Raw genomic sequence first — 20,634 nt, 5'->3', positions numbered from 1 at the left:
AGATAGAATCTCTTTCGAAATCTGAGGCGATGAGGTACGATAACACGTTTGGAAATTATTGACAATTTCCTTCAAAATGGAATCAAGATCATATATCCCAGTGCCATCTGACGTGTAAAGACCACAGATGGTATTTTTCCTTTTACGACCATAACATCTTGCATGAAAATAAGCAGTATTAGAATCTCCCTGTGATAACCAATGCACTAGGGAATAACACTTCCTCATGAGCCAAACGATGCATGAGATCCTCTTGTAACTTGGTGAAATTTTGAAATTCAACCTCAGTCATTGGCTGCTGAAGGTGGTTATTTAGATTTATACTTGCACTTGTATCTAATAGATGAACTTGTCAATACTTTGCTCAAATTTGAAATTATATACATAAGCTTAGCCGGCCTGAAAACTCGGATTTGGGCCGTTTCCGACGTCAGACCGTCAAAAGGGCTTGAGGACAAATAAACACGGGCCTTTCAAATCCAGAAATGGGTCACAGTACATCACGTGACAGACGCCGCCTTCTGTCTTTCCCTAATAAAACCAACCGATTTCCTACAATAGACTCGACAAATTCTCACACTTCGCATAGAGGGAGGGAGGAAAAGAAGAAAAGAGGGAGAAAGTGAGAAACTCAAATACCCTCCAAAACCCTAATTTTAAAAAATCCATTTCACCAAACGAAGTCGGAGGCACTCTTTGATTACTCTCTTTAGGCTGAGGTCGGAGTTTCTGGACCTACCGTTGCCATGTGGAGCAACAGCAACACAGGCGCTCAAATTGCGCCACCGGGAACCGGTGGATCCACCATCCCGCCGCCTCCAGCTGCTCAGCCTTCGTACACTGTGCTGGCTCCACAGGCGACGCCAGAGGACGCCGAGGCGAAGCTAGAGGAGAAGGCTCGAAAATGGATGCAGCTTAACTCTAAGAGATATGGAGATAAAAGGAAGTTTGGTTTTGTTGAGACGCAGAAGGAGGACATGCCTCCTGAGCACGTCAGGAAGATTATCAGGTGAGGGCTTTGTTATTTCATTTTTAGCACGTTTGAGCTCAGAGTTAAGTGAGATTTTCTCTGCGCTTGATTTTTTTCTGGCATATTTTTGTAGTGTTTTTATGGATTAAATATTGTTAGCCTGATTAGGACGGTTAACATGGCTTTATCTTTTGTTTTGAGTGTTTTACCATTTCAAAATTTGCTAAGCTGGTTAGGTCGGTTCAAATAGTTTTAATTCATCGTTTGGTTTTTATAATTTTCATGTTATTTTCCTTTATTTTTTAAGGATATATAGTGTTTTTGGGTTTAATCAGCTTTGCTAGAAAGCTTCGCTTAGATTCTTGTTTCTGCTATGTTTTGAAGTGATTTTTGGTTCCAACTCTTATGTTCTGTTAAGACTAGAGAAGACCTTACCCTAGGAAGCTTGCATTTGACATTTTAAGAGGGGAGGAAAACAAATGATGACGTGTGGAAATTCTATATGTCTTCTTATTGAGTTTGCATAGGGATGGGCTTAAATAGGGTGATATGGTACAATATGATCGATATACCATATAGTTTTCCCCTTATAGTAGGAAAACCAATAAAATGTTGGCCTGTTTTCACTTGTTCTTGATGCTGAATTGGTGCATAGCATAGCATAGCATGCCCTTGGAAGTTCATAGTTACTTCTCTATTATTTTTTTTTATAGAAGTTGGAGGTCTCATTAAAAACTCCCTTCGTATTCGTTCACATACTAAAAAGTATGTTAACGAACATTGGAAGGAAGAAAAGAGTACCTCATAATTCATTGAATAAAACACCCATTACATATGAAAACACGAAATACCCTCAAACGAGGATAAACGCCATTACAAAAAACATAATCACCTAAAACTCTCACCTTCCGACCACAAAAATCTAGAGGGAATCACCCTATACCTAAAATAAACCTCCATCAAAAGGGAAACATCCCAAACAATTAATGACATAACATACATGAAAACAACACCTAAAACCATTAAACCAAAAACATCCGCCTCTGAAGAGAACTCCACAAAAAACCAACATGAATAAAATCACCAAAAAAATCAGCTTGATAAGATATCTTCAATGAACCAAAACCACACTTCCTTCCCTTCAATCACAATATTCTTGCCACTTAATTCAAAACTCTTTTCTTTTTCTTGCCTTTCTTAACCACACGATTAGTTCTTAATTTCCCAGGGATAGGGGGCACCACTGGGGTGTCTTCCATTAATTGTATTGCGTCACTAGATAAACCATGAGAAGTAAAGAGACCCATCATAAGAATATCTTTCGAGGCCCTGAAACTAACTCCATCAGAATCCACACCCTCCATTTTGTGCAACCCCAATTTGTTACTCGGATTCTCATCGCTTTTGACACTCTTTATGAGTAAAACCTTTTCTAAGTGGGGACCTTCAATTGCAACATCTTCGACGGGGCAATTTAAACCTGAGGATGACAATGACGATCCTGACAGAGAATTCTCCGACGTTGCCCCGAGAGAACAAATCAGATCTGGAGAATCATCGACTTCCTCAGGGATCCAAGAAGTTGGTTTGAAAGAAGGCTCAACTTCATGCACCATGATATCATAAAAATTAGAACCGACCTTCAAACTCAACGACTCATCAATTCTCACTTTAGTCTCTGTGAGGATTTGAAGTTTTGCACGATCAAAAGATGAAGGAAACTGAGAGCTTTCATCAATTGATATTAATTCGCCCCACCTAGCCGCAATGTTCTTGAAAGTACCCCAATTCCACGCGTGAAACGGAATCCCTTCGCAAACAACCCATACTCGACGGCATTGTACCACCAAACTCTCCGACCAAGCTTCAACTCTGGAAAACCACTTTGCAAGAGTCTCTGATTGTTCATTCTTAACCCTTCTCAACGTAGCAGAGTCCTCGAATATCATAATAACTACATTCCCAGCGGCTCTCATTAACAAGAAACCATTGAGACCTTTGTCTTGCATTTGGCTAGCAAGATCGCCGATTTTGGTATAGTTCTTGCAGCACCCCATTAGGCAGTTATCCAAAACTTGAAGTTTAGCTTCATCAACAACACCGTTTACTGTATGGAGATTATTTCTTGTAACATCTTCCCTCTCAGGCTTTTGGTGAACAACAGGCGAAGACTTTCTCCAAAAAGAATGTCTTGGGTTGTATTTAGCAAGAGAGACTCCAATTTTACTACCATCAATGCGAGCGCCATTCATCTTTGAGATCGCTCTCCTGGCTTCTCCAATTTTTGCAAAGCGAATGAAACCGAACTGAAACCCCTTTGAATTCCTTTTGGTTGGAATGAAGGCGTCAATAACCTGATCGTATGGGCAAAATAACGATCCAAACCGCTTCCAATGGATCTTCTCTGGTAAATTATCAATGTATAACGTAAAGCAGCCAGTTCTATACCCATTATTGATTCTTGGATAATCTTTCTTCTGCCAGTAATTAAAAACGTGGGAATCCTGTGGTAGGATTTCCGCCTCAGAAATATGCGCAATGGCCCCATCCACGCTCCTTGCTTCAACCAACGAATCATCCTTATTCTTGTTTGTCACCAACACCATCCTCTCATATTCTTCCACTCCCACTGTACTACTCAGCTTCTTCCTCGCCTCCTCTGATTTCTGCACAGTCCTTGTATGCTGCCCATCTCTCTGATTTTGTTGCTCCGCTTCAGTCACATTCGACAATATAAAATCCACCCGTTTCGCCTTAATATCTGGTTTTTTCAAAGGTTTTGTGATCTCCTTTTCCTCTATCTCGGACTGATGACGATTCTTAGACTGGCGAGCTGAGGTTTCAGCCCGTTTCTTTGTTACTTCATCGCGATTCTTAGACGTCATTTTTGAATGCAGAGGCTTCCGAGCTGTTTAATTTGAACGAAAAAAACCAGAGAAGTATTTTGCTAGGGAAATTTATGCCTCCGTACGTGAAAACCCAGAGCCAGCAATAGCGTTCTGGAAATATAAGAACTCCTGAACAGTGACGGAATTTTTCGATTTCCGTTGAACGGCAGTGGGTATTCACAGTAGAGTATTTGGGTTTTTCTCACGAGCTTCCGACGAGCACAGTGGAATGGTTAAATCGAAACTCGGAAGACTGCTGGTGGAAAAAACGGCGGAGAAAGACGAGTAGATTTGCTCCGATTAAAGTGGAATCTACCAAAAAGAACCAGGAATATGGAAACGCTGTGGGTAGACGATGATCCTTGAGAAAAACGGTGTCAAAAGGAGGTCGGAGTATGGCGGTGGACGGTGGTCGGCCGACGGCGGACGACAAGCGACGGACGGTGGAAGGCTAACGACGGATGACGGTAGTGAAGGCTGTTTAAACATCACTCAGATATTCTCTCTCTATATTCATTTTCTGCTTTGATGCCTGATTCTCCTAAAGATGTGATAGCTGTTGAGCTTAATATTTTTTTTTATTTTTGAGCAATTTAATCCTCACCAATTTATCCTTAATGATATTATTTACACTTTAATCTTTTATTTGAGGGAATAGTACTCTCTTGGGGAGTTAATATAGCCACTCGTGTCCTTCTTATGATAATCTGTATCTGATGGCATAATTATTCTCTTTCTTGTTGTTTTAGTCTTTTAGGATGGTTCCTGGTTTACACATTGGATCTCGTACTCTGAACTTCCATTGCAAGATATGCATGATGTAATAATGGTTAATTTTGTTGTCTATTTAACAGAGACCATGGAGACATGTCTTCAAAAAAATATCGCCATGACAAACGTGTGTATCTAGGGGCCCTTAAATTCATCCCACATGCAGTTTATAAGCTCCTTGAGAATATGCCAATGCCTTGGGAACAGGTTCGTGATGTGAAGGTCTTGTACCATATCACAGGAGCGATCACATTTGTGAATGAAATACCATGGGTTGTTGAACCAATTTATTTAGCACAGGTATGCTTATTTCCTTCCCTTCACAACAAATTGACATCCAATCAAGTTGTTTCTCAGTTCAGTTATACATGGAAGTAGTACATTGTTGTTGTTGTTGATTGAATTATTTTCATTTCTACAGTGGGGTACGATGTGGATCATGATGAGGAGGGAGAAAAGAGATCGTCATCATTTCAAGAGAATGAGGTTTCCACCATTTGATGATGAGGAACCTCCATTAGACTATGCTGATAACTTATTAGACGTTGATCCTCTTGAGCCAATTCAGTTGGAGCTAGAGGAAGAGGAAGATTCTGCCGTACATGCTTGGTTTTATGACCATAAGCCTCTTGTAAAAACAAAGCTTATCAATGGTCCAAGATACAGGAAATGGCATCTCTCCCTTCCAATTATGGCAACTCTGCACCGGCTTGCTGGACAGCTGCTTTCTGATTTGATCGACCGTAATTATTTCTACTTGTTTGACATGGAGTCGTTCTTCACAGCTAAAGCATTGAATATGTGCATACCTGGTTAGTCTCCTGCCTTTTTGTAGTACTTTAAACTTCTATTTTCCTACATTCATGAATGATTTGAAATTTCTAAGTTCGATTGATACCCTCTTGTGGGATCATTACCTTTGATTGATATTCGTATTACAAAAATATTTGGTGGAAGCTGTATTTTAAAGTGTTTTTTTTTTACTTGTGCATTGCTTTTCTCTGTCGTTCCTATAATATTTATTGGCATTTGAAACACCATTTTATTTGTTTCTAGTTGGGTGGGATTTGGGTGGGGCAGTAGATAGGAATGGAAACTAATGTGATATTGTCTTTATGCCATGTTGTGTCTGGGATATCAGTTTTCTTTAAGATTGATAAATTGATGATTTGTGGTGGTTTCATTTGTGCTTTGTCTTTATGCTACTTGAATGCTTTCTCAACTAATTGTTCATATTTGTAGGTGGTCCTAAGTTTGAACCTCTATACCGTGATATGGAGAAAGGGGACGAGGACTGGAATGAATTTAATGACATAAACAAACTAATTATCCGGTCACCTCTTAGGACAGAGTACAGAATTGCTTTTCCTCACCTTTATAACAATAGGCCCAGGAAAGTAAAGCTTTGTGTATATCACACACCCATGGTCATGTACATTAAAACAGAAGACCCTGATTTACCAGCATTCTACTATGATCCTTTGATACACCCCATAACTACCACAAACAAGGAGCGGCGTGAGAAGAAAATCTATGACGGTGACGACGACGATGATTTTGTCTTGCCAGAAGGGGTGGAACCTTTGCTGAATGACACACAACTTTACACTGATACCACAGCTGCTGGGATCTCTCTTTTATTTGCCCCACGCCCTTTTAACATGAGATCTGGTCGGATGCGACGTGCTGAAGATATACCGCTCGTCTCAGAGTGGTACAAGGAGCACTGTCCTCCATCTTACCCTGTTAAAGTGCGGGTTAGTTATCAGAAACTATTGAAATGCTTTGTGCTGAATGAGCTGCATCACAGACCTCCTAAGGCTCAAAAGAAGAAGCACTTGTTTCGGTCTCTCCAGGCCACTAAGTTTTTCCAGACGACTGAGCTTGATTGGGTTGAAGCAGGTCTTCAAGTTTGCAAGCAAGGATACAACATGCTGAACCTGTTGATACATAGGAAGAATTTGAACTATCTTCACTTGGATTATAACTTCAACTTGAAGCCTGTGAAGACTCTCACTACAAAAGAGCGCAAGAAGTCTCGTTTTGGTAATGCTTTTCATCTTTGTCGTGAGATCCTGCGTTTAACAAAGCTTGTAGTTGATGCTAATGTCCAGTTTCGACTTGGCAATGTTGATGCTTTCCAATTGGCCGATGGTTTGCAGTATACATTCTCCCATGTTGGCCAGTTGACTGGGATGTATCGTTACAAGTACCGGCTCATGAGACAGATTAGGATGTGCAAAGACTTGAAGCATTTGATTTACTACCGCTTCAATACTGGGCCTGTGGGGAAGGGACCTGGATGTGGATTTTGGGCACCGATGTGGAGGGTATGGCTGTTTTTCCTCCGTGGCATTGTTCCTCTTCTAGAAAGGTGGTTAGGAAATCTGCTTGCTCGTCAATTTGAAGGGCGTAATTCAAAAGGAGTGGCTAAGACTGTTACCAAGCAACGTGTTGAGAGCCACTTTGATCTGGAACTTCGAGCTGCTGTCATGCATGATGTACTTGATGCCATGCCAGGTGATTCTCAATAGTATTTATTTGATATTTATGACATCTATTTTGTAGTTGACAGTTTCTTATTCTATTATGTTCCTGATTGAACTACAGAGGGCATTAAGCAAAATAAAGCTAGAACAATATTGCAGCATCTAAGTGAGGCATGGCGCTGTTGGAAGGCAAACATTCCATGGAAGGTGATGTCCTGACATAATTTGTTTCCTTTATTTTTTACTTGTTCTTGTTGTCTCACTGTTCTGTTCTATAGGTTCCGGGTTTGCCAGTTCCCATTGAGAATATGATCCTTAGATATGTCAAGTCAAAAGCTGACTGGTGGACAAATGTTGCTCATTACAATCGTGAACGTATCAGAAGGGGTGCAACTGTTGATAAAACAGTTTGCAGGAAAAACTTGGGCAGATTGACACGACTCTGGCTGAAAGCCGAGCAAGAACGACAGCACAATTATTTGAAAGATGGGCCATATGTCACTCCAGAAGAAGCAGTTGCAATTTATACTACAACCGTGCATTGGTTGGAGTCGAGAAAATTCTCTCCCATTCCATTTCCTCCCTTATCTTACAAGCATGATACGAAGTTGCTTATCCTTGCTCTGGAGAGGTTGAAGGAATCATACAGTGTGGCCGTAAGATTAAATCAACTCCAAAGAGAAGAACTGGGTCTAATTGAACAGGCTTATGATAATCCTCATGAGGCCTTATCTAGGATCAAGCGTCATTTGCTTACCCAACGTGCCTTCAAAGAAGTGAGTTGGTAGCTGGAAGTGATTTTTATGTTGCTTTTGAACTTCATATTAGATATCTAGATTTGAACTTAACTTTATATGTTTTTTCCAGGTTGGTATAGAGTTCATGGATTTGTACAGTTATTTGATTCCAGTCTATGAAATTGAGCCTCTCGAGAAGATTACAGATGCTTATCTTGACCAGTACCTTTGGTATGAAGGTGACAAGCGCCATCTGTTCCCTAATTGGATTAAGCCTGCAGATTCAGAGCCACCTCCACTACTGGTTTACAAATGGTGTCAAGGTATAAATAATTTGCAAGGGATATGGGACACAAGTGAGGGGCAGTGTGTGGTAATGCTTCAAACAAAATTTGAAAAGTTCTTTGACAAGATTGACTTGACAATGTTAAACAGGTATGCGTTTTTGAAAATCTTTTGCTTATCTCAGTATTGACTGTGTTGGAATCTATAATATTTCTTTGTATTTTGTAGGCTTCTACGTTTGGTTCTTGATCACAACATTGCTGATTATGTTACCGCAAAGAACAATGTGGTGTTGTCTTACAAAGATATGAGCCACACAAATTCTTATGGTCTTATACGAGGTCTTCAGTTTGCTTCTTTCGTTGTCCAGTATTATGGACTTGTTCTGGATCTCTTGCTTCTTGGATTGACTCGTGCTAGTGAGATTGCTGGGCCACCCCAGATGCCAAATGAATTTATCACATACTGGGACACAAAAATTGAAACCCGGCATCCAGTTCGTCTGTACTCTAGGTACATTGATAGGGTGCACATATTGTTCAGATTCACACATGAAGAAGCGCGGGACCTTATCCAGCGATATCTTACTGAGCACCCTGATCCGAACAATGAAAACATGGTTGGATATAACAACAAGAAATGCTGGCCAAGAGATGCGAGAATGAGGCTTATGAAACACGATGGTATGCAAAATCTTAATGATGTGGAAAATTTTGGACAAAATTAATTTGGGAGATGAGATTTCAGTTCTAATTTCTCTTCTTCTTCATTTTAGTTAATCTTGGGAGAAGTGTCTTTTGGGACATGAAGAATCGTTTGCCTAGAAGCATCACAACTTTGGAATGGGAGAATGGCTTTGTTTCTGTGTACAGCAAGGATAATCCGAACCTGCTTTTTAGCATGTATGTTTTTGGCATATCTCTTTATTTGACTTTTTATTAGCTGCTTGCTGCAATCTGTGCTAAAATTATGTATATTTGGAGGAAGATATGTTGTTGATTTATGCTGATTGAAAATGTTTTGTAATTCATTATATTTTCTGCATCCGAGGTGTGTTAATTTGACCTATCACTACGATGAATTCATGATAATGTGCATTGTCCATCTGGAGCCCGTTGATGTACTAGTTTTGATCATTGGTATAAAATTGCCTAGTGGCAGAATATATTTTGTTAACTTTGATCTTGAATTTTGGTATGATTGTGTTATATATTTGATGAACTTTATATTCCGAAGTTTATATTGTGAGGTTTCTGATTAGTTCTTTTTTCTGTCTTGCTAAGTTAGTTCCTGTGTACTTGGCTCTCCATTTTGGTTATGAGTGTTCCTTCCATAAACATTTTGACTGATACGGTTTATCTCTGATGTTTAGGTGTGGTTTTGAAGTTCGGATACTTCCAAAAATAAGAATGACTCAAGAAGCATTTAGCAATACAAAAGATGGGGTCTGGAATTTGCAGAATGAGCAAACGAAAGAGAGAACTGCTGTTGCTTTCTTACGTGTTGATGATGAGCACATGAAGGTATTTGAGAATCGTGGTAGGCAGATTCTTATGTCTTCTGGATCGACAACATTCACAAAGATAGTCAACAAATGGAATACTGCATTAATAGGTATTTATTTGACCATATTAATTCTGAATTTACTGTTTGATTGATGGTATCGTTGAATTTATTCCTTTTCCTTTTCTATTGAATAGGTCTTATGACTTACTTCCGTGAAGCAACTGTACATACACAAGAGCTTCTAGATCTACTTGTTAAGTGTGAAAACAAAATTCAAACTCGTATCAAGATTGGACTGAATTCAAAAATGCCTAGTCGGTATGATTATTTTTTAACCTACATTTCTCTTTTACTGCACTCATCTTTTTGCTGTTATAATAAGTTTCTTAATGAATATATGATGCCTCAGATTCCCTCCTGTCATTTTTTACACTCCTAAAGAGATTGGAGGACTTGGTATGTTATCAATGGGTCACATATTGATTCCACAGAGTGATCTCCGATACAGTCAGCAGACTGATGTTGGTGTAACTCACTTTAGGAGTGGTATGAGTCATGAAGAAGACCAACTGATTCCAAATCTTTATCGGTACATACAGGTACAAATCAATTGCATTCTTTTTTCCCCTTTCCCATATCTTGGTTGATTGTTTGATCATCTTGCTGACTTTTAACAGCCATGGGAGAGTGAGTTCATAGACTCACAGCGTGTTTGGGCAGAGTATGCCCTGAAGAGGCAGGAAGCACAGGCACAAAATAGGCGCCTAACTCTTGAGGATTTGGAAGTGAGTTTCCTTTTTCATTTTCTTAAGCTGTTGCTTGATTGCATCTATTGTTCATGATGCTATTGTTCTAACAATTTATTTATTCAATGTCATTTTTCAATTATACTTTTTATCTGCCACAAGGAAAATGTATTCTGATGATATTTTCCTGATTTATTAATAGGATTCATGGGATAGGGGAATTCCACGTATAAATACTTTGTTTCAGAAAGATAGGCACACATTAGCATATGACAAAGGATGGAGAGTGCGCACAGACTTTAAGCAGTACCAGGTTTTGAAGCAGAATCCATTCTGGTGGACTCACCAAAGACATGATGGAAAATTGTGGAATTTGAATAACTATCGAACTGATGTCATCCAAGCTCTGGGAGGTGTTGAGGGAATTCTAGAACATACCTTGTTTAAAGGAACATAGTAAGTACTTGTCTTTAGTTATATGATTCATAAATAACTTATATGATTACTGCGCTTAGTAATTTTATTTGGATTGTTGTAATCATATTTATGTTTATTTTATTCCTGAAATTACAGCTTTCCAACTTGGGAGGGTCTATTTTGGGAAAAGGCTTCTGGATTTGAGGAGTCAATGAAGTATAAGAAGCTCACTAATGCTCAGAGATCTGGTCTAAATCAGATTCCAAACCGTAGGTTTACTCTCTGGTGGTCACCTACAATCAATCGGGCTAATGTTTATGTGGGTTTTCAAGTGCAACTAGATCTAACTGGAATTTTCATGCATGGGAAGATTCCAACCCTGAAAATATCTTTAATTCAGATTTTCCGTGCCCATTTGTGGCAAAAAGTTCATGAAAGTGTGGTTATGGATCTGTGCCAAGTCTTAGATCAGGAATTGGACGCTTTAGAAATTGAAACGGTCCAGAAGGAGACAATCCATCCAAGGAAGAGTTACAAGATGAACAGCTCTTGTGCAGATATTCTTCTCTTTGCAGCTCATAGGTGGCCTATGTCAAAGCCTAGTCTTGTGGCGGAGTCCAAGGACATGTTTGATCAAAAGGCAAGCAATAAATATTGGATAGATGTACAACTCCGTTGGGGAGATTATGACTCGCATGATATTGAGCGATATACTCGTGCCAAATTTATGGACTATACAACAGACAACATGTCCATTTATCCATCTCCCACTGGTAAAATTTTCCTCCCCCCTTTTTTCCTACTCTATTATGACTTTTTTCTCTGTCGTGACCTGATAATATCGATCGTGATTATGTAGGGGTGATGATTGGCCTTGATCTTGCTTACAATTTGCATTCTGCTTTTGGTAACTGGTTCCCGGGATCAAAGCCACTTCTTGCTCAGGCAATGAATAAGATCATGAAGGTAGTTACTTATTACTGATTTAATATAGGTCAATTTGTGCTTAATAGACTTTTTTTATGTCTAATGTAGGTATTTATCTCAAGTGCTGTACTAACTATTTTAAATCCTTAACAGTCAAATCCAGCTTTATATGTCTTACGGGAGAGGATAAGGAAAGGTTTACAGTTGTATTCTTCTGAACCTACCGAGCCGTATCTGTCGTCCCAGAACTATGGCGAGATCTTCAGCAACCAAATCATTTGGTTTGTTGATGACACGAATGTGTATCGTGTGACAATACACAAAACATTTGAAGGGAATCTCACAACAAAACCTATTAATGGTGCCATCTTTATATTCAATCCACGGACTGGACAGTTGTTCCTAAAGGTTTGTTAATTCATGGTTTCCTTTATGAGCTAGCTTGTCTATGGTGAAGATCTCAACTGGATAACATTTCCTTGCAGGTAATTCACACCAGTGTTTGGGCAGGTCAAAAGCGTCTTGGTCAGCTTGCCAAGTGGAAAACTGCTGAAGAAGTTGCTGCTCTTGTGCGATCTTTGCCTGTTGAAGAACAACCCAAGCAAATCATTGTTACCCGAAAGGGAATGCTTGATCCTTTGGAGGTTCACTTACTCGATTTCCCTAACATAGTTATCAAAGGAAGTGAGCTGCAACTCCCATTCCAGGCTTGCTTGAAAATTGAGAAATTTGGAGATCTAATTTTGAAGGCGACAGAGCCACAAATGGTTTTGTTCAACATCTATGATGACTGGTTGAAGAGTATCTCATCATACACTGCATTCTCCCGACTCATTTTGATCCTTCGTGCACTTCATGTGAACAATGAGAAGGCTAAGATGTTACTGAAACCTGATAAGACAATTGTTACTGAGCCACACCATATCTGGCCTTCCCTAACTGACGATCAATGGATGAAGGTACTCATTTTGTTACTCATAATCCATTTTCCAATCAGTTTTAGGATTGTGCATCCTTCATTGCAATGCAGTACATGAAAAAATGATTTCACGGTACAGGTCGAAGTTGCTTTAAGAGATCTCATACTCTCTGACTATGCCAAAAAGAACAATGTGAACACATCAGCTTTGACACAATCCGAGATTCGTGACATTATCCTTGGAGCTGAGATTACTCCACCCTCACAACAGAGGCAGCAGATAGCAGAGATTGAGAAACAGGTTCTTTCTGTTCCTGCTCGTCTTAATTTTTATGATTGCCCATTTTGCTCAGTTTTATATCCCTAAACCTCTATTTTTTTTAATTAAAAAGACAACTCTTTACTAACTTAGGAGCTGTTATTTTTGAACTTGTACTTTCAGGCAAAGGAGGCAAGTCAGCTGACAGCTGTGACAACTAGGACAACAAACGTGCATGGTGATGAGCTCATTGTCACCACAACAAGTCCCTATGAACAAGCAGCATTTGGGTCCAAGACGGATTGGCGTGTTAGAGCAATATCAGCTACTAATCTTTATCTTCGAGTCAATCATATATATGTGAACTCAGAGGACATAAAGGTACATATCTTCTCTTATGTGATATTATTTAAGAATCATTTGAGATGTATTTGATCAATCTAGATTCTGGAGCTTATCTATCTGCTGACCTGATTAAATATTAATTATGCAGGAAACTGGGTACACTTATATCATGCCAAAGAATATTTTAAAGAAGTTCATATGTATAGCAGATCTCCGGACTCAAATTGCTGGATACTTGTATGGAATAAGCCCTCCCGACAATCCCCAGGTTAAGGAAATTCGATGCATTGCGATGCCACCACAATGGGGTACTCATCAGCAAGTGAATCTTCCATCGGCTCTTCCAGAACATGATTTCTTGAATGATCTGGAGCCTTTGGGTTGGCTGCACACACAGCCAAATGAGCTTCCTCAGTTATCGCCACAGGTTTGCGTTTAGTTTATTTACTGATGTTCACTGAAGTCTAATGCTTGGATGTTGTAGTCCATCACTTCAAATCGAAATTGAAGGATATAAACTAATTTTTCTTTTATTATTGCATTTGTAACCACAGGACGTCACATCCCATGCTCGGATTTTAGAGAACAATAAGAAGTGGGATGGAGAGAAGTGCATAATATTGACATGCAGTTTCACTCCAGGTTCATGCTCATTAACAGCGTACAAGCTTACACCGAGTGGTTACGAATGGGCACGGGTTAACAAAGATACAGGAAGCAACCCTCATGGTTACCTCCCAACTCATTATGAGAAGGTGCAGATGCTCTTAAGTGACCGGTTCCTCGGATTTTATATGGTAAGGGAGGTATCCCATAAGCTAATGTTGTCGAACTTGCGTTACACAATGGTATACTTGTGAATTCTGACGGTGTTTGGTTTTTGTTTTGACAGATTCCGGACAACGGTCCATGGAATTACAATTTCATGGGAGTGAAGCATACGGTGAGCATGAAATATGGGGTGAAGCTTGGGGCACCTAAAGAATACTACAATGAAGAGCATAGGCCCACTCATTTCCTGGAGTTTAGCAACTTGGAAGGTGAAACTGCCGAAGGGGATCGGGAGGATACTTTTACCTAGATTTGCCTTACAGTTTACAAAAATGATCAAGTGTATTTGTATTAGGACGTATGGTTTGCTTCATATGCAATTTACATTAAATTAATATAAAGATTTTGTTTCAACAAGAAATTACTCTTTCCTATTTTGAAAGTTGCAAAGATAAAGCAACTCAGTATAAATTCTGAATATATTTTTGTTTTATTATCATATGAATTAAAATAAAGGAAATAAAAATGGGGTTTTCCATGATTTCTTTTGCATTTTTCTTTAAATAGAGGAAATAAAAATAAGGTATTTTAGAATACCTTCTATCATTTGAGAAGGGTCTCAACCAACTTGTTTCATTTTGTTCCAGTACAAGCTCTCGAACCCTGTCTCGGTCTAGGCGAGTGAGAATCACCTCACCATTAAGGACAAGAGTAGAACCAGTACCACATGCTGCAGACCTTTCCTATTTAACCTAATCCACACATGATATAAGTAGCATGCTTAAAAATACAAATAATTATTAATTAATATATATCATGCTCGAGTAAAAACACTCTTCCCAATAATCGATCCGAATAGAAAACTCTTGTTCAAGTCTATGATCTCACACTTTCGTTCGAAACTTTTAATATTTAGAACAAGATTTTAAAATGCACGTGTTTAGTTTGATTTTTAAATACGTCTAATTTATTTTAGGAGCTCAATATTGAAACAAAAGCACACATTTGAATGTTACGATAGAAAAATAAATGTTAGAATTTTGTTACCTATTTAAAAATAATAAAAAGGTATTTTATAATACCTCTTATGAATGAGACAGTGATTTGTGTAGTTTCATTTCTAAATTTACCAGCTCTCGAAACCTTGTTGGGGGGGGGGGGGGGCTAGAACGAGAATCACCTAACCGTTGGAGACAAGGAGAAAGCTAGTAACACATGTGGTATATTTTTCTTCTTTAACCTTCAACAAATCCACAAAATAATATAAAAATATTATTCTATTAAAATAATAGATTTAAATGATATATCTATATAATATAATATGTGCATGTCGTATTAAAAAACTAAAAAAATATTTTATTAAGTAAAAATTCAAATATTTTATTATAAAATAATATTATTCAAAATATATTTTATTATCTATGTGGTGATTATAAGATAGTATTTATTCAAAAAAATTTAGCATAATGATAATACATACACATGTTGTATATATAACCACTCAAATTTAAGATTTCTAAGTAGAAGAATCTTCTCTTTTAGCACTGAGATAATTTGATAGATTCTATTAAGTTTCAAATTTGATTTTTATTGATAAAATAAATCAAAGATTCAATCTGATTTCAAGATTACACACCAAACCCAATAAAGAAAAAGAAAAGGTATTTTCAAATACCTCAATTTCATGTTGTAGTTTTATTTTCTTCCTTTTATGGGAAAGCTTACCAAATCTCGAACCATTTACAAAGTGAAAAGTGACAAGCACCTAACCATTTAGGACAAGGGTATAACCGGTAAGAGGTTTCCCAACTTAAAGTTATTTATATGTGAGAATAAAACACAATTTCAACAAATGTTAATTCGGTTATTGATTGATCTAAATTAATCAAATTTTTATTTTTAATTGTTAATCGAATAATACGAAATAATTTTTTTCATAGAATTTTGAGATTACTTTATCAATTAAAAAAGTATACATATCAGATATTGAGGTACATAAACGACTTCTTTGTGGATCTTTAGAAAATTTTCTTATTATCACAACTTGATAAAGCAAGTCTTAGGCAAAGACTAAATGTTTACAAACAAGAATAAAAAGAGTAATTGCATCATACATCCTTCGGTTATGACTCTTATTCTAAATTAGAACTTAAATATTTAATCATTTCAATTTCATCTTAAACTATTACTATCATTCTAAATTAGTCCGCAAACTTTTGAACATTTCATTTTCATCCCCAAACTATTATCTTCATTCTAAATTAGCCCCCAAACTTTTTGAACATTTCCATTTCATCCCAAATTATACATATATACTTATAACATCTATTGTTAATGAAATCGTTAGGCAAAGTTATATTATTATGTGTTCGGAAAAAAATTTAGGTTAAATTATGGTTGAAATTGATTACATATTTGGACGAATTCGGGGATGGAATTGGAAGATTTGAAAGTTTGGAGATCAATTAACAATGAGATCTATAATTTGAGGATGAAATTGGAATGTTCAAAAGCTTAAGGACTAATTTAGAATGAGTTAAAGTTTAGGGAAGGAATTGAAATATTTAAAATTTTAAGGATTAATTTAATGTGAAAATAATAATTTGAGGACATATGGTGTAATTAACTCTAATAAAAATGGTAATATAGATTTGTATTAGAACATGTAGGCCTGTAAACTAACCACACGTTCAGCGAACAGTTCGTGAATCTTCGACGAGAAGTTCGTTTATTTATTAAACGAATGAATATGAACAAGATTTTACGTTCCTTTAATTAAATGAACGAATACGAACAAAGGTCTCGTTCATTCATTTACATTTGTGAATGTTCGGTAATTCGTTCATTTATGTTCGTTCATTTATGTCCATGTATGTTCGTTCATTTATGTCCATATATGTTCGTTTATGTTCGTTCGTTTATATTTAGTCAAATCTCCATACCCATTTAAAATATTAAGATCCAATCATTAATATTTTAAAACCCAAATAATTTTACTCAAATCAATAAAAGAAAATATAAACCATACCTATTTAAAACCCAAATAATTTTTAACTCTGAAGTTGTAGGTTATATTAGTAGATAATGAATTTTATGTGGCTATTGTTGTTGTTGTTTTTGTTCATTTATTGTGTTCGATTATCCTCATCTGTTATGTTTGTGCAGCTTCGTTTATGTTAGTTTATTGTGTTTGTTTAAGTTCGTTCATTTTATGTTCATTTACATCTATTTATTTATGTTTGTTCATTTGTGTTAGTTTATCATTTAAATGAACAAACATGAATGAACACGAACAAGCTACATTCCTTAACGAACGATCACGAATAAGAAATTTTGTGTTCGTTTATGTTCGTGTTCGTTCATTTGTTTAGTTAAAATTAAATGAACGAACATGAACATACCTTTGTTCGTGTTCGTTTAGTTTGTTTACAGGCCTAATAACGTGAACTTTGTTCCATCTGCAAATTACATTAAGTTAATATAAAACTTTTGTTTCAATAAAAGATAACTCAATATATAATAATTTAATATAAATTGAATCTGTATTTAATATATGATTGCTGCATAAATATCATGTATAATCAGTATATCATATTTTATCGCTTCATTGATAAATAAAAAGGTAAAGTACATAAATAGTCTTTGAACTTTTAAAGTACTTACATTTTGGTCAATCAACTTTTAAAACTTATAATACAATCACTATACTTTTAATTCGTTTCCAGTACAGTTCCTGACGTTACCTCCCACTAGTTGAATATGACATGGCGTGTTACTATCCCCGTTTTCAGATGAATAAAAATAAAAATTCTCAAACAATATCGTATTAAATTTGAAAAAAGTTAAACGGGTTTAAAACTTATTCATTCAACGATCAAATTGAAGGGAGTAAAGTAGGTTTAATTTAGGTTTTTTTTAGTTACCGATCCAAGGTTTTTTAAAATGTGACAAATGGTAAGTTGTTATTTCTAAAGTATTTGAAAATTTTCTAATTTAATCCATAAATAGTTTTTTTCTAGATTATCGAAGGTTTGTTTAAATCGTTTGAAATATAAAATTGAAGGACTTTTCATATTCTGAAATAACTATTTTTCATATTGAATGTGATCTCAGTCCCAAGATTAAAAAAAATGGTTTGAGTTGCTGTATAATTGCATGCCTATTTGTCATATTGAGTTGGTGTGCAATGGACAATCTTAATTTTATAGCTTATTGTTAGTATTATATTGTATTACATGTGTATTGAATAGTGTGTTTGAATATAGAATGATAAATATTGATTTCATTTAATTATGGGTTGTTGGGACTTAAATTTGGTGGTGGATCAGTGTATGCATCTTCAGTGTTTGGTTGTTGAAACCTTTATGGAGTTGTGATCCATAAGGCGTTGGTTGTTTGAGTATAAACTTTTTTGGTATATTGTGCATTTTACTTATATTTATTTTCTTTACTTTCTGTCATTTAACTTATATTTCCTTTTCTTTTACTTCTCTTTGTCAAAAAAATTATGTAGAAGAGATTTCAGATTTTGAAGGTTCTGATTATTGCCCATCTAAGCATGAAACATCAAAATCTATGTTTGTGGATAGTGTACACATAATACTCTAAATTTTGGTTAGTGATCAAAATATAAAATTTGAAAGTTTAGTGGACAAAGCATAAAATTTGGAAAAATTAAGGGACTAGATGGCCAATTTTTCAAAAGTTTAGGGACCAAATGGCCAATTTTAGTAAGTGATCAAAATGTAAAATTTTAAAGTTTTTTTGTTGAAATTTTGGGAAAAAGTATACAAATGGTCCACCGACTATATTATATTATTTTGTTGAGTCTCTTAACTATTAAAAGTTATAATTGATCCTCTAACTATAGCATGATGCTTTGTTGAGTCTCCTAACTATTAAAAGTTACAAAATAATTATCCCACTATTCATATGTTTCAAATTCGTCTTTTTTTGTTAAAAAATTGGTGATCGTCTGAACTGTACGTTAATATGTTGTTTGAGATATGCTAAAATATGATCTCAGAATCATGTGAGTTGTATTTTATGAATCGAATCTCCACTTATATTATGGTATCGAGTCAGTGCTTGAAATATTACGTCGACGAGCTAGTCCTTGAAAGCAACGGTGGTGCTAGTAGACACTATTAAAATATGATTTTATCATATCACAATCAACAAGTTAATGTTCAACTTAAGCGGTCACCAATTTGTAAAATGAAAATGACGAGTTTGAAACGTATAAATAATTAGATGTCTATTTTGTAACTTTTAATAGTCGGATGACTTAACAAAATATCATCATATAGTTTAAGGATCATTTTGTAACTTTAATAGTCGAGAGATTCAACAAAACAGTGACTTATAGACGAAAGACCATTTATTTAATAAATATATTTGCTTTTATTTCTTTGGTTCCTTGTAAGCTTGGGACCTGTTATCTTATTCATGAGAACTATGAATTGGTGGTTTTCTTTTGTTCTTACTGACTGAATTATGTCTTTTCATTAAATAACTTATTGCTGTTAAGTAGCATATCCTTTCTAGTAGAGCATATGGCAGATAAGATGAGAAAAAAACCAGAAAAAGAGAGAAGAACCCATATGAGACGTGGAAAGATAATCAAAGAATGTGCATTGAATTTGTAGAAAAATAGGCAGGGATGATCCAGTCTTTGGTGACTTAAAAGGTGAGGCTAAAAGAACGTAAGACTTGTTAAGCAGTCATGTCATAAAAACACCCAAGAAATTATTCTTAACCTTATTTTAAAGATGATGTGCCAAAAAGGCCAAAGAAAGATGAACAAGAAGATTCTTAACTTTAACCCAGAGATCAGAAAAACTAATAGATTCTTATTCCCAAAGTATGCCCTTTTTTTCAACTTTCTATTATTGGGGGGGATTGTCTCTTTATAATTAACACTGTTGCACGTAAAAGTACATGAACCACATGTGTACATATGGATAGTTGAATATGTTTATGTATACCTTTCTTCAGATATGGGAAGTGAATCATTGGTTAATGATGGAAATAAGTTTGGCTTTTGTTTGTCGCTTTTGCATTATAGAAGAGATTGCATGATTAATAAGCTACTTAATTAGGCTTGGGGAGGAAAATAGTTTTGATTTTTTGAAATAGAACCCTACTTTGAATATTCCAGTAACCATTGGCAACACATCTTCAATTTCTGCTTTCATAACACCAAATAATCATGTCAACAGATCATGAGAACGACTAGTGTCGTGCTAACGAAATGAGCCCTGAGAAGAAAAATAAATAGGACACGTGACAAAATCATGGTTCAGTGATCCTACATGTTTTAAGCAGGAGATAACAAGGCCGCGGGTTAAACAAGTGGATCACGGCTCTACACACTGGAAACGATGTGATGGTTCCAACAAGTCATAACAGAGACGAAAACTATATCACATTCTTGCCATTGCCCTTCTTTCGTTCCAGCTTTCTTCATCCTTCGTAGTAACTATACTAAAAACGGAAAAAGAAACATCCTCATTGTGTCAACAACATATCAAAGCATACACAAAGCCAAGTGCAGTTAATCAGTATCATAACATGTAATGTTCAATCTGACACTTAAGCAACA

At 36.3% G+C, this 20,634-nt stretch overlaps 1 protein-coding gene across 1 annotated transcript; it reads left to right on the top strand.

Annotated features, from left to right (window-relative positions):
- The first annotated feature begins 617 nt into the window (after positions 1–617).
- On the top strand, positions 618–14,401 carry LOC120212491 (pre-mRNA-processing-splicing factor 8A-like). Its single transcript, XM_039210773.1, has 23 exons — positions 618–1,009; positions 4,713–4,929; positions 5,051–5,441; positions 5,872–7,149; positions 7,240–7,325; positions 7,397–7,894; positions 7,986–8,290; positions 8,369–8,823; positions 8,916–9,042; positions 9,513–9,754; positions 9,841–9,964; positions 10,056–10,245; positions 10,324–10,431; positions 10,595–10,848; positions 10,966–11,582; positions 11,669–11,775; positions 11,890–12,144; positions 12,222–12,695; positions 12,795–12,956; positions 13,098–13,295; positions 13,408–13,686; positions 13,814–14,056; positions 14,152–14,401. The coding sequence occupies exons 1-23, from the start codon at positions 747–749 to the stop codon at positions 14,338–14,340; spliced, it is 7,062 nt and encodes a 2,353-aa protein (XP_039066704.1). The 5' UTR covers positions 618–746; the 3' UTR covers positions 14,341–14,401.
- Positions 14,402–20,634: the final 6,233 nt, after the last annotated feature.

Source organism: Hibiscus syriacus, unplaced genomic scaffold, assembly GCF_006381635.1.
Source record: "Hibiscus syriacus cultivar Baekdansim isolate YM2019G1 unplaced genomic scaffold, ASM638163v2 tig00110013_pilon, whole genome shotgun sequence".
Taxonomy (NCBI): domain Eukaryota; kingdom Viridiplantae; phylum Streptophyta; class Magnoliopsida; order Malvales; family Malvaceae; genus Hibiscus; species Hibiscus syriacus.
Note: the sequence above shows the minus strand (reverse complement) of the source record. Positions and strands in the feature narration are given on the sequence as shown.

Excerpts from the sequence above, each read along its gene's own strand:
- LOC120212491 (XM_039210773.1), top strand. The coding sequence starts at position 747 with ATGTGGAGCAACAGCAACACAGGCGCTCAAATTGCGCCACCGGGAACC. Across the intron at positions 1,010-4,712 it reads CACGTCAGGAAGATTATCAG|AGACCATGGAGACATGTCTT; the intron begins GTGAGGGCTTTG and ends TCTATTTAACAG. Across the intron at positions 9,043-9,512 it reads CCGAACCTGCTTTTTAGCAT|GTGTGGTTTTGAAGTTCGGA; the intron begins GTATGTTTTTGG and ends TCTGATGTTTAG.